At 33.9% G+C, this 13671-nt stretch overlaps 1 protein-coding gene across 1 annotated transcript; it reads right to left on the reverse strand.

The window, feature by feature from the left end:
• Positions 1–8244: 8244 nt before the first annotated feature.
• LOC133331216 (uncharacterized) lies at positions 8245–13182 on the reverse strand. Its single transcript, XM_061539618.1, has 4 exons — positions 11906–13182; positions 9570–9786; positions 9245–9504; positions 8245–9184 (listed from the first exon to the last, which is right to left on the reverse strand). Exons 1-4 carry the CDS (start codon positions 13180–13182, stop codon positions 8245–8247), a joined length of 2694 nt encoding a protein of 897 aa, XP_061395602.1.
• Between the last annotated feature and the right edge of the window lie 489 nt (positions 13183–13671).

A 13671-nucleotide genomic window follows, 5' to 3' on the forward strand; every position in this document is an offset into this window, starting at 1 on the left:
ATAAAATAGCGAGAGGTTTCAAAAAACAAATACACACACAAACAATTATACATAGAAGAAGGATGTTTTTTAAGAATTAGAAAAAATAATTTTTCGTAACGAAAAATCATATCGAAGAAGAAGGAGACAGAGAAAAAAGAGAGAGTGAGAGAGAGAAGTATATATTTTAGAGAACGAGATAAATTGATAAGTATGTCCAGAGATAACGTTTTAATCAGTTCCAAGTGATAAAGTGAAAGTAGTGTCTTAAAAGCTAAATTAAGGAAAATAAACAAAAATCTGAAAGTTTTTCTACAAAAAGTTTTCAAGTGTTTTATCTTAATTCTACGTTAAATGGAAATTTCCTAAACAAAAGTCTCAAATAAAAAACTAAACTACTCAGATATTCAACTGAATAGAATATTATATTACAGTCAATAATGTCTACAAATATAGGTACGTCCTTTAGCAACCCTGAATGCTATTGGAAAGTTTGGCTGAAACATCAGATGTATAGGTACAAGTTATGGACCCAAAATAAATCTTCGCCGAATTTTTTCAATGAGATTTTTGAAGTTACTGGATAATACTAAATTGCTGACATCTTTAAAAAAAATTTCATAAAATCTCTAAATTCTCCAAAATTTTGCCAATTATGGAATATCGATTAATTTCGTTAGGGAGACTTTCCACTCAATGATAACATACCATATCAAATTAACATGTCCAAATTACTTGTCCAAATTTTAGGGGACCGTTATATGGGGTGTTTCAACCGAATGTAGGGGACCATTATATAGGGGGTTTCAACCGAAGTGCCAGTAATTTTGCATTCCGAGTTCTTAGAGGTTGAGAAATAATAGTGCGATAATAGTGCGAATATCGTTTCATGCTATGGCATTGCTTCCATTAAAAGTGCCGTCCCATTTTGGGTACTTTGACGGTCCTATGCACATTTTCCAATCGAAGTTTCTGTACTTTGGTCTTCTGGTTTGTTGATGGGAAAATAACTTCTTCGCAGAAACTTTTCCATATAACGTAACCGACAATTTTTTGCATAAATTGGTATTAGGGGTTTCCCTCTATAAAGGTCCCGTCCATTGTCGGTATTATGAAGTTGTTAGTCCCATTTTTCCACAAAGTTGCTTTAATATTGTTTTTCGTGCTCTTGTAGGGCAAAAACGATTTTTCAGAAATTGTGTAATGTAGGTTCATATGTTATATGTTATATATATATTATATGTTATATATTCCTTTAATTTTCCTTTCCTTCCTACCAAAAGGACTGTATTTCGTTTTCTCAGAGGATAAACAAATTTCTTGAGTTTTCCGAGTAAAGGAAACGCCTTGAGAGCTCAGTATATGTATAGGTATATAGGAGGTGGTGGTATCCTCATTATTCCCCCCTTGCCTAGGGAACACTTTACCACCGATGATTTCGAGGTTCCCACATCAGAGGAAAACGAACACGTAGATAATCAATCCATCGAAGAATGCTTTATTACATCCGACACCTTAGATGGTAAACTACAATATGCTTCGTCTTTGGGCGAAATAAATGAGCTTGGCCAAGGACGAACACCTATTGAAAATAATGAAAATGGGTTCGGAATTAGATATAGCTAGTATTTCGTTTTCTCAAAGGATAAACAAATTTCTTGAGTTTTCCAAGTAAGGAAAATCCTTGAGGGTTCAGTATATGTATGAGGTGGTGGTATCCTCTTTATTCCACCATTGCCCAAGTAACACATTATCACCGATGATTTCGAGGTTCCCACATCAGAGGAAAACGAAGACGTAGATAATCAATCCATCGAAGAATGCTTTATTACATCCGACACCTTAGATGGTAAACTACAATATGGTTCGTCTTCGGGCGAAATAAATGAGCTTGCCCAAGGACGAACACCTATTGAAAATAATGAAAATTGGTTCGGAATTAGATATAGCTCCATTAAATATTTTCGTGCGTTTTTAGCCCTTCACCACACTGTGGTACAGGGTATTATGTTTCTACCGGCAAAAGAAAACGGGATAGACACAGGGTTCCTTTTGAGAATATCCATAGAATCGCATTCTGAGTCGATTTATGCATGTCGATTATGTATTGTAAACAAAGTACAAATTGGATGAAATTTGACACAGCTAATTTATTTGGCCCAAGGACGGACCCTATTGAAATTGAGAAAAATCGGTTCCGATTAAGATATAGCTCTCAAATATATTTTCGCCCGATTTAACATCTTTCGATTTGCACGAAATTTGGCATAGCGTATTGAATGGGGTCTAGAATGATGTGTGTTAAGTTTCGTAAAAATCGAATCAGATTTAGCTCTTATATATATTTTCGTCCGATTTAATGTAAATGATTCACCAAAATGTCTATATATCTTTCGATTTGCACGAAATTTGGCATAGCATACTGAATTGATTCTAGAATGATGTGTGTTAAGTTTCGTGAAAATCGGTTGCGATTCAGATATAGCTCCCATATATATTTTCGCCCGATTTAGTGTAAATAATGTACCAAAGTCCCCAAATATCATTCGATTTGCACGAAATTTGGCATAGCATACTGAATTGAGTCTAGCATGATGTGTGTTGAGTTTGGTGAAAATCGGTTGAGATTAAGATATAGCTCCTATATATATCTTCGTCCCATTTAATGTAAATAATGTACCAAAGTCCCCAAATATCATTCGATTTGCACGAAATTTGGCACAGCGTACCGAATTGAATCTATAATGATGTGTGTTAAGTTTCGTGAAAATCGGTTCAGATTAAGATATAGCTCCTATATATCTTCGTCCGATTTAATGTAAAAGATGTACCAAAACCCCTAAATATCATTCGATTTGCACGAAATTTGGCATAGTGTACTGAATTGGGTATAGAACGATGGGTGTTAAGTTTCGTGAAAATCGGTACAGGTTTAGATATATATCCCATACGTCTTTTCTTCCGATTTTATGTAAATTGTGCACTAAAGACCCAAAGATTATCCGATTGACACACAATTTTGCACAATGTACTGAAGTTAATGTAAATTAATCTCTGGTAGGTATTGTTGAAATCGTTTCAGATTTAGATATAGCTCCCACATATATTAGGTTGGGGATTAAAGGGTTTCGATTGAAGATTTTGGGTACTCATCGAAAACCCAAAAATTTTATTATTAAAAAATGAAATATATTTTTATTAAATACATTTTGTTATTTCGTTTTTTCCAGATAAAAACTATTACAATAACTTAAAACTACAACTATATCCCCCACAACCCTGTAAAACACCACCGAAGCAGAGAAGGCGAGATAGAGAGAGAGAGCGTGAGCAATCAAGCAACAAATGTCCCATCCCTGCAGCTGGAACTATCTACTAAACTATTCTTCATTCTCCATTATTTCTCATTTCCTTCGATGTACTGCTACTAACTTTGCATGGATTTTATGAGAAATTTAAAAAAAAGGCTATCATCTTCGAGAGTAAAACTTTAAGAAATCTTAACCCGTTTTTTTTTCAAAACTACATAAATGATGGGTGCTCTAATGGCCCTGGCTTCTTTGCTCCTGACTTAAAAGAGGAAGATTTTTAAGTTTATGTTATTTTCTTTCTTTCTTTCTTTCTTTCTTTCTTTACTTTTCTTTTTTGTTTTTTGTCATTTTTATTATTATTGTAATTATTAATTTTGTGATGATTTATGTTAAGCTAAACCATAAAAGAAAAAAAAACAACAAACAAAAATATAATATTTTTTTGTATTTATTCTTTATATTTAAGTACATAAAAAAATAAAATCAATTTTTTTCTAGAAAAACAAAACCAACAACAATTTATTTAGTCTTTTTTGTTTTAAGTCTTTACACATAAAGGAACCAAGGGGTGGAAGAGAGTAGGAATTTAAAAACTAAGAGATAAGCTTGATATGAACTCTCAATTCGGTCTTGTAAACGGTAATGGTGAAAATGGAAGGGTATCTTTTTCTCAAAAAACAAAAAAAAAACGAAATATACGAACCTACCTACGGACCAACTAACCCAATAGTAACGAAAGTGTGCCAAACTAAAAACATAGAGTGCCTTAACCTCAAAAATTTTATAAAAAATATTTACATCTAACACTTCCATAGAAAAAAATGCACATTTTGAAAATCAACTAAACTTCTTGTAATAAATTAAATTGTTTTTGTAACTACATTAAATATCACGCACATAAATATAAACTAAATGAAATCTATGATTTTTTTTCAATCAACTAAATAAATTAACAAAAAAAAGTTCCCTAAAACGTCAATGTAAATTTCTTTTGTTATAAGTCAAGATTTGTGATAGGAAACTAATAAAGAAAATATCATGTAATTATTAAAATAAAATACAAACAATTCTAAACTATTAAAAATAAGTAAGATTGTATTTTTTTAAATATATAATAAAAACTACTTTATATAAACTCATAAATATATCTAAAAACAAAAAAAAACACCAACTCCTTAAAGGATAAATATATCTATAAAATAACATAATTTCTTTAATAAGTTTTATTTTTAATAAATTAATAATAATTTTAATAATGCTTCATTTTTTGTTTTAAATATATTTTTTTAGTAAATTCTAGTTTAATACCAAAGTTTTTTTTTTTATTAAATAATATTACTTTTGTATTTTTCCTGTTTTTTCTCTTTAATAATTTTTTTCGTACAGTTTTTTTTTCTTTGTTTTGTAATTAAATATTTAAATATAAACTATTTTTTATTCATATACATAAATACATACTCTTATAGTTGTGTAATAAACTAGGTATGAGTTTTAATTTAATAAAAGCAAATTAAATAGTTGTGTATTTTTTATTTGTAATTATAAGCTGCCTAAATATTTTATTTCAATTTTTCTTATTATTAAACTAATTATAAAATGTTTATTTGTTTTAAGATCCTTCTTTAATAATAAATATTGTGTTATTAATAAAAATAAATAAAATAAATTTTAATTTCAAAAACCTTAAAAAATTAATTATTGTTTCAATAGGAAAGGAAATAAAGTAGTAAAGCCGGACTGGGCCGACTAAATGATACCCTTCACCACTTTGGGCATATTCTACATATGTATCCTAAAAAACGTTGCCTTTTCGAAGGAACATTGTGATCTTCATCTATCTCTACACCGACTAACATCAATCCCTACACATGCAACCTATGCAAAATTTTGTAAATCGATTTAAAGAAAATTTGACACACTCTATTCGGTATTCTGCACTGTTTAAAATCTAATCTCAATCAAATCAAATCTCAAAATGTATATATATATATATATATATTTAATCGCCTTCTATGTATCTTTATATAGGAGGTGTATGATTTTCACGAAACTTTGCACACATTATTCTAGACTTAATTTATTACCCTATGACAATATATATGGGTGCTAAAATCAAAAAATTTTCACGAAACTTTGCACACATTATTCTAGACTTAATTTATTACCTATACAAAATCGCAAATCAAAGATGAAACAATATATGGATGAAACAATATACATAAATCTGAACCGATTTTAAAGAAACTTAGCAAACGTCATTCTAGACCTAATTGAGTACGCTATACCGAAATTCGTGCAAATCGAAGGATTTTCAGGGACTTGGGTGCACCATTTACCTAAAATCGGGCAATACTATATATGGGAGCTATATCTAACTCTGAACCGATTTTCACGAAATTTAGCACACGTCATTGTAGACGTAATTCAGAACGTTATGCTAAAATTCGTGCAAATCAAACGATTTTATGGGACTTTGGTGCACCATTTACCTAAAATTCTGACAATACTATATATGGGAGCTATATCTAACTCTGAACCGATTTTCACGAAATTTAGCACACATCAGGGTGCACAGTCCTTGGGCCAAACAAATGGGCTGTGACAAATTTCATCCAATTCGGATCATAAATGCGACCTGTACTTTGTTCACAAAGATACATGGACGGACGAACGAACGGACAGACGGACATGCATAAATTGACTCAGAAAGTGATTCTATGCATATTTACGAAAAGCACACATCATGTAGATGTTATTCTACGCTATGCCAAAATTCGTTTTGCCTGTTACAAACATATGCACAAAGACATTATACCCTGTACCACAGTGTGGTGAAGGGTATAAAAATATGTTTTTATATAAATATATCGAGGTGTTGCAAACGCAGTGACAAATTTAACATACACTACACCTTATTGTGGAGAATATAAACACTTAATTTCCCGTATTCTGGCCTCAATGCGATTGCAGTGGAAAATATGTGGTGATTATTATAAACAATTAAAAATTATAAAAAATTATACACAATTAATTAAATCCCCTTTAAGGGGACCCCCCATTCTCAGGGTCAAAATTTTTTTATTTAATTCGAATCTACACTGATTCAAGAGTGAATCTCAAGAACTCTTGAAGATATAGCCGATTTATTGTGTCAGCATCAAGTGACGGCTAGAGGGCTTCTCAACCTTTAAACGCGTTTTTCTCTTTTGCGAATGGCGGGCACGATAACTCAAAAACGAATAACCCAATCGATTCCAAATTTTTACACGTTTCTCTGTGAGTGTATTGCTATCGTATGAACTAGGATAAAGCCAATCGGTGAAGATCTTCCTTATTTTTTAACTTGGTTTTTGGTAAAAATCGGCGATTTTCCAAAAATAGTTTTTCAAAGGTCCGCCATTTTGTTAATTTTAGAGCGAAATCAATAATCCTAGTTAATACGAGAGACAGACATGTGCTCTTTCTAACACCGTTGGAATTTTCGGATTCCGAAGTTCCAGTGAGGAGTTATCATGCCCGCCATCAAAAATAAGGACTTTTCTTTGATCGCAAAAACAACAACAAACAGTTTTTGTAAATTATTTTTCTTATCTTTTAAATCTTCAAATATGTATGTGCAAAGTTACAAACCTTAACAAGCATTGGTATTGATTTACCAGCCCAATGAAAACCTTGAAAAATTAAAATCGCGAATGGGGGAGTTCCCTTAAATAGAATTATGGGTGACATTTATCGTAAAAGTGTAACGTAGATATTGGATGTTATGGTGGAAAAAAGAGTTTGGTAAACTAGATGCCGGTTTTTTGCTTATAGCGCCATCTACACTTCATGTAATTCAAAAGTTGGTTCTCTCTATTTCAACATCTTTACTCTTAGTTAGGTAGGAACTTTGTGCCATCTTTATTTTATTATTCCTATACATGTTGGGTTGTTGTCGTGGATAATAATTTTAAACATAGAAACAAGTGGAATAAACATAGCAAATAATATTCTCGAGTTAGTTGTAACGTAACGTACAGTATTGCATGCGAACAGAAAATCGTACATTCTAAATATTTGTGGTCTGTTCCAGTACTTTTTTTAATGGTAAAGCTAGTAAAAGGGAAACATTTCAAAATCGCTCTCAGATACAAAATAATTTGAAAAGTTCGGGAACGCAAATCTAGTAAATATGCCAACATTATATGGCAATACTTCAAAATCAACATAACAGCCAATCAGAAGTAGGCATTCCTGTTCACCATTTTTACTCGTTCAAATTTCTCGAGTAATTGTGTTCTCTTAAATTTGGTTCAAAGTTTTACTAGTTTTGTGGGTTGAGGAACGGTTATCGAGTAAAAAGTAGCAAAACTTGTAAAATTAGTAGATTCTTTTAGGTTCTGGAACCGAACTTGTGTTGGACATTTTGCAAATTTCAACAATTTTTATAACCAAAAAATAATAATAATAATAATAATAAATGAAATAAAAAAGACTTACATGAATCTGAATTTGTAATTATTCCAATAAAAAAATTAAGTAGTGTTGGCGGGTTATGTGGGATACCATTTGAATTTTGTACAAGAAACATTTTGTCTACGAAAGGTTTTTTGTAAAAAAGCTATAAATAGCTTCTGGTGAGAATATCCGAACAAAAAACTAAAGGAACTGATGAGGTTTAGTGGCAAATCCAAAAAAAATTGGATATCAACAAAGGCTTGACCTATAGAATTTTTTTCTTTTCTGGAATCCACAAATGAATATTTTGCACCCCCAACATAAAATGTTTTTGAACTGCGTAATAAAATTTCAAGAATGCGTTCCGGCTGATTTTAACAAAATTTAATTATTTTTTCTTTAATTATTATTTCTATATCTTAAATTTTATTACTATTAAATTGTTCAAAAAATCATTTATTATAAACATTAGCGAACTTATATAAACTAAAACAGAAAATACTAATTAATTAAATGACTAAAATAAAGTCTCTCGCATTGGTCGATGTACAACGACTATGGGTTCATCTTCGGATGTATCACCGGCAGCAGCAGCTGCAGCCGCTGTAAAATTACCACTTGCTCTTCGGCTTGACGAATTCTTTAATTTCTTTCTTCTCGAATTTATTAAATTTTGATCGGCATTTGAATCTGTAGAAGTGTTACCATCCTTCAGTGATACAATATCTGGTTCAATGATTACATGAAAATCACTACCCTCTGGAGAATCTTTTTTCAACACTTTGGGTGAGTCGCCAAAATAATCCTCCACCGCAGGGGTGAGTGGTGGCCCTGGTGCCATAGTCTTTTTCGGTTTACGTTGTGCAAATGGACTACTCGGTTTACTTGGTATATCATACTCGGGATCTGTTAAGAATTCAACACTATCCGATCGTAGATTTGCTCTCTTGAATGGTGGTATTTCGGCAATTTTCGGCTTCCGCTTGGTGTATGGACTATTCTCATAACTTTGGAAATTGCCAATTCTTTCAGCACTTTGTAGATTTTGTGATTTCATATGGGCCGGGGGGAAACGTGAATCCAACATGGCGGGTAAATGTGTACCGGATGGATTGTAGGTAATGTGTCCTGTACGTCGCGTTGGGTCAATTTGTTGAACACGCTCTTTATCACGATTCGATAACATTTCTTCACTACGAAAACGTGTACGATAGTCAAGATGAATATCTGGTTCAACTTCAGATATTTCCTCTTCAGGATTTGTGCGAGATTTCTTGAAACGACTTCTCCGACCCGGTGCATCTGAGGTTAGATCAACCATTGATTTGACAGGACGCACTGGTTTGGGCATACGTATGGCATCTTCATAAGATGGCAGGAGATTAACCTCAAGGTTACTTGCCGCTGCAACATTGGGCCGGGGATCTTCATCCAATATACGGCGATTTAGTTCACGTCTAAAAAATGTATACAATTTATTAAAAAAAAACTTTACCTTAAAATTATTGATTACTTACATGGCCCTCATTTCCTCATGATTCCTACGATACTCCTCACGATCAACTTGTTTTCTACGCCAGGCCATGTATTTTTGGAAGCATGTAAATAGGCCAATCAAACCCCCAATGGCCAGTATACTTAACATAATGGTCGACCACACCTTTTCCGCCCGACTTGTATGTTCATCGGGTACCCAACTCTTTTCACAGGCAGCCGCCCATGTTTTGCCATAACTGCTTGGTGGTGAGGCACACCGCAAACTGTTACGATCTTTTATCTGAGAAAAGTATGGGATATTGAAGGAAATTTTATATATTTTTAAATAAAATGTGAAATAGTTACCCTGGTTGGTACTGATGTTAGGAAATCATGAAAATCAACAAATGTCCTCTCCTCACAATTACAAATCCATGGATTGTCTCCAGCATAGATTTCATCCAAGTATTTATTTGAATCGAAATACGATCGTGGAAAGGGATTGGTAAAACGATTTCCATTCAACTTCAATTGAGCCAATTCGGGAAAGTTTTGGAAGGTAGTATTACGCAGAGTGGATAATCTGTAAAATTAAGTTAATTATTCGATTATCAATCAAAAACTTCGTATTATATGTGTGGTATTAATATTTTTGGTGTCAGCCGCCTGCCGTGTGTTTCATAAACCACTTTTAGGGGTTTAGCCAAAACTGATACAAATTATGCAAATAACGTAGATGCACATGTCAAATTCACGTAATCGGCTTGAATTATCAGGAGAATGAAATGGTAGACAATATGGTAGAAGAAGTGAGAAATGTTATTGTCCCGATTATGCCAAGAAACAAGTAGGCCTTTGGGCCATAATGAATGGGAAATACTGAAACAAGCATCAACCAACCTTTATCTTTTAATTCATCGGAAGCCACGAAGAGGATTGGGTATTCAACAGAGAAAACAACTGCTAAACATCCGAAGAAGAGCTACCCCTCAACTGGTACGTTGTGCGAGCCGCGTCAATATTGAGTGGAAAAATACCGCCATAGAAGCCATTAACAGAGGGCAATCAAGATGGTTCGTATATGAAGAAGACGAACGTAGCATTGTAATGTCTCTAAAGCCTGAGGATTCTAACTAAAACCTCCTGACTATGACATAAGTCAAAGGTACTGACTTCTGCAATGTTCAATAACAACAAATAAAAACGTTGTTAGTACGGTCGATCCCGAACCTTTATAAATGGCGGGCTACCGTAAATTATAGTAGGACAAGTAAAAAGTTTCAGTCGGTGTTGCAGACTAATATGTACCCTCGGCTTAGGTTTATATCAAAGAGGTTTCGGATCAAAAATTCCAGGCGCGTCGGTCTTTTGCTTATGGTTCATTCGACGACGGTATTCACCGTCAACGCAGATCGGCCCATAGATCATTCGGAGAATTTTTCTCCCAAAACACTCCAAGAGCTGCCTCATCTGTTTGTGTAAGAATCCAGGCTTCAGATCCGTATAACAGCACGGGTAGTATCAGCGTCTTGTTGAGTGTGAGTTTGTTTTGGCGGGAGGTGGTCTTGTTTCTAAACTCCTTACTTAGGCCACAGTAGCATCTGTCAGAAGAAGTGGAACAATGGGTGCAATATTCAGACTTGATCCAGTTTTGGTATATATAATAGGTTGTGCAAAGGTTGGTCTAAATCGGCTTTTTCCTGATATTGAATTTATATACATTGAAAATTTTGACCCTTTGAGGGGGAGGTACCTCAAGAAGTTGACTAATAAGACCCATATTGGGAATGAATTTATAAATATTGAAAAGTGTTTACTCTTTGTGGGGGAGATACCAGAAGGAGTTGACCAATGGCTCCCATCTTCGGGCTTGACCTAGGCATGGTAAAGATAATAGGTTGTGCAAAGGTTGGTTCAAATCGAACATTCCTTTTTTCTAATATTGAAAAATTTGACACTTTGCGGGTGAGGTACCCCAAGGAGTGGACCAATTAGACCCGTATTAGGACTGAATTTATAAATATTGGAAATTGTTAACCCTTTATGGGAAGAAGTTGAACAATGGTTGCCATATTCAGGCTTGATCTAGGCTTGGCAAAGATAATAGGATGTGCAAAGGTTAGTTCAAATCGGACATTCCTGTCTCCTAATATTGAAAAATGTTATCCTTCGAGGGCGAGGTACCTCAAGGAGTGAGCCAATTAGTCCCATATTTGGACTTGATCTACGCTTGGTAAATATAAAAAATGTTGTAAAAAGTTTGGTTCAAATCGGATAATCCGTTCGCATGATATTATAAAAAAATTGTTCAATTTTGTGTGAGAGGTACCAGAAGGTGTGTACCGATATTCCCCAATTTCGAACTTAAAAATAAGTTTGGAAGAAATATTACGAAGTGAAAAGTTTTAATGAAATAGGTTAATTCCTTCGAGAGTTATCGTGCCCACCAGCTGGTCAGACAGACGGAAGGACCGGATTTGCAAATCGATTCCAAATTGTCTGAAACGGATTTGGTCCAAAGAAACATGGGATCTAAAACCAATATTTCGATGCATCATATTTCTGCCGTATCAAAGTGTTTATACCCTCACTAGCCATAAGGTTGTGCGTCCGTCAATTTTTTCCCAGTACAATTATTTACTTCGTAAGACCATTAAAAAATCTAGAATTGCAAATTAAAATCTAATATCCGGATAACTTACCTGCAATAACTTAAATCCAATTTCTGCAAAGTATTCGATGCCATACCCGTGGGAAAATCACTTATTAAATTATTTGATAAATCCAAACGGATGATATTCGACAAACCGGAAAAAGCATTACCATCGATTAGAATAATTTCACACCACGACAGATTAATGTCACGCAGAGAATTCGATACCAGTTTGGTGAACTTCTCAATAACATTATGATTCAAATTCAAAGTTATCAGATTATCATTGGCCTTGAATACGTTCCGATCGAGGCGTGCAATTTCATTGTATGACAAATCCAGTGACGTTAGTTTCTTGAGCTTTTGAAATGTTTCAGCTTCGAGGAGACGTAAAGAATTCCGCGATAAATTCACCACTTCCAATAGAGTATTGTTTTCAAAGGTGCGACTAGTTAGGGAGCGTATCATATTACCACGCAATTGTAATTGGGTTAGACTCGGCAGGGCAGATAAATCAATTTCATCGATACTGCAATAGGAAAGATCGAGTTCGGCAAGATTGGGAGCCTCCAAACGATTGGTCGAATCTACTTGTAAGGCGGTATTCCATGGTAGCCTGAGGGCAACAAGTGACGGCAATCCTTGGAGTAGAGATCGTGGTATGCGCTGCAGATTACAATTCTTCATTTCCAAAATCCGAAGAGATTTAGATGGCATTTGGCCCATGCCATTTAGGGGATTACTATTTAAATTCAGTCTTTGTAAATTTGGCAAGTTCTGCATTAAAACATCGCCACCAGCTTTGGTTATGCCACAATTTTCCAGCTCCAAGGTTATCAACGACTCGCTAACGAGGGTGTGCTCAGGATTATCAGAGTTGAAGGTGGACAATTGATTACCACTGAGAATCAAATGTTGCAAATTAATGGCATGTGTAAACGAAGTACTGGGATTTAAGTCGGACCATTTGTGTATACTGTTATTGGCCAATATCAAAGTCCTTAACGAATCAAATCCCAATAAGGCATCATTTTCTAAATATTCAATTTGATTATTTGACAAGTCCAAATAAATCAACGAATCATAATCGGCCAATTGCCGGGGAAAATCAATAAAATAATTTCCCGATAAGACGACATGTTGCATTGGCATCATTTGAAAATCGGGATAATCGATGAGACCACGATTGGCACAATTCACCTCTAAGCTATCCAATACCCAGGAACATTTACAATTTGTGGGACAATATATGGCATTGGTGAGCGGTAGGCTTATGGCTATAATGAGCACACAAAATGGCCAGCTGAATAATTTCCATCGAGACATTTTCGTTCGTCTGTGTGTGTGGGTGGGAAGGTAATTTACTGAAAAGAAAATATAAAAAAACGGAATTAATTTTTTTCTATGCGGAAATGTCTGCTAAGGTATAAACGAACCGATATAGAGAATGGTGATTCACATTGTGGTCAGAGTCTTAAAGTGTAATCAAGTGGTTCTCTTTTTTATAATTGCCGAACATTATCTGATTGGAATATACATTGTATTTCGTTGCTTTCGTTATGAACACCTAATAAATATTGCTTCTTCTTCTTTCGGTATCGATATAAACATTTTTTTGTGTATTCAGTAGATACAACAAGTTGTATATTGCGTTTTTCTATGGATATTATCTATAAAATTTGTATGTGTGGTTATTATCTGTTATTGACCTTGCGAAATGTAGACATAATTTTTTGACAAAAAAATTAATAAATAAAGTAAATGGAAAAAATGAATACAACGTAAAATCAGTATTAGAAAATTAAAATTATAACT

This window comes from Musca vetustissima, unplaced genomic scaffold (assembly GCF_032173495.1).
Source record: "Musca vetustissima isolate MV318-11 ecotype Yass unplaced genomic scaffold, APGP_CSIRO_Mvet_v1 utg29170, whole genome shotgun sequence".
NCBI lineage: Eukaryota > Metazoa > Arthropoda > Insecta > Diptera > Muscidae > Musca > Musca vetustissima.

Excerpts from the sequence above, each read along its gene's own strand:
- LOC133331216 (XM_061539618.1), bottom strand. The coding sequence starts at position 13,182 with ATGTCTCGATGGAAATTATTCAGCTGGCCATTTTGTGTGCTCATTATA. Across the intron at positions 9,787-11,905 it reads TTGGATTTAAGTTATTGCAG|ATTATCCACTCTGCGTAATA; the intron begins GTAAGTTATCCG and ends TTAATTTTACAG. Across the intron at positions 9,505-9,569 it reads TAACATCAGTACCAACCAGG|ATAAAAGATCGTAACAGTTT; the intron begins GTAACTATTTCA and ends TACTTTTCTCAG.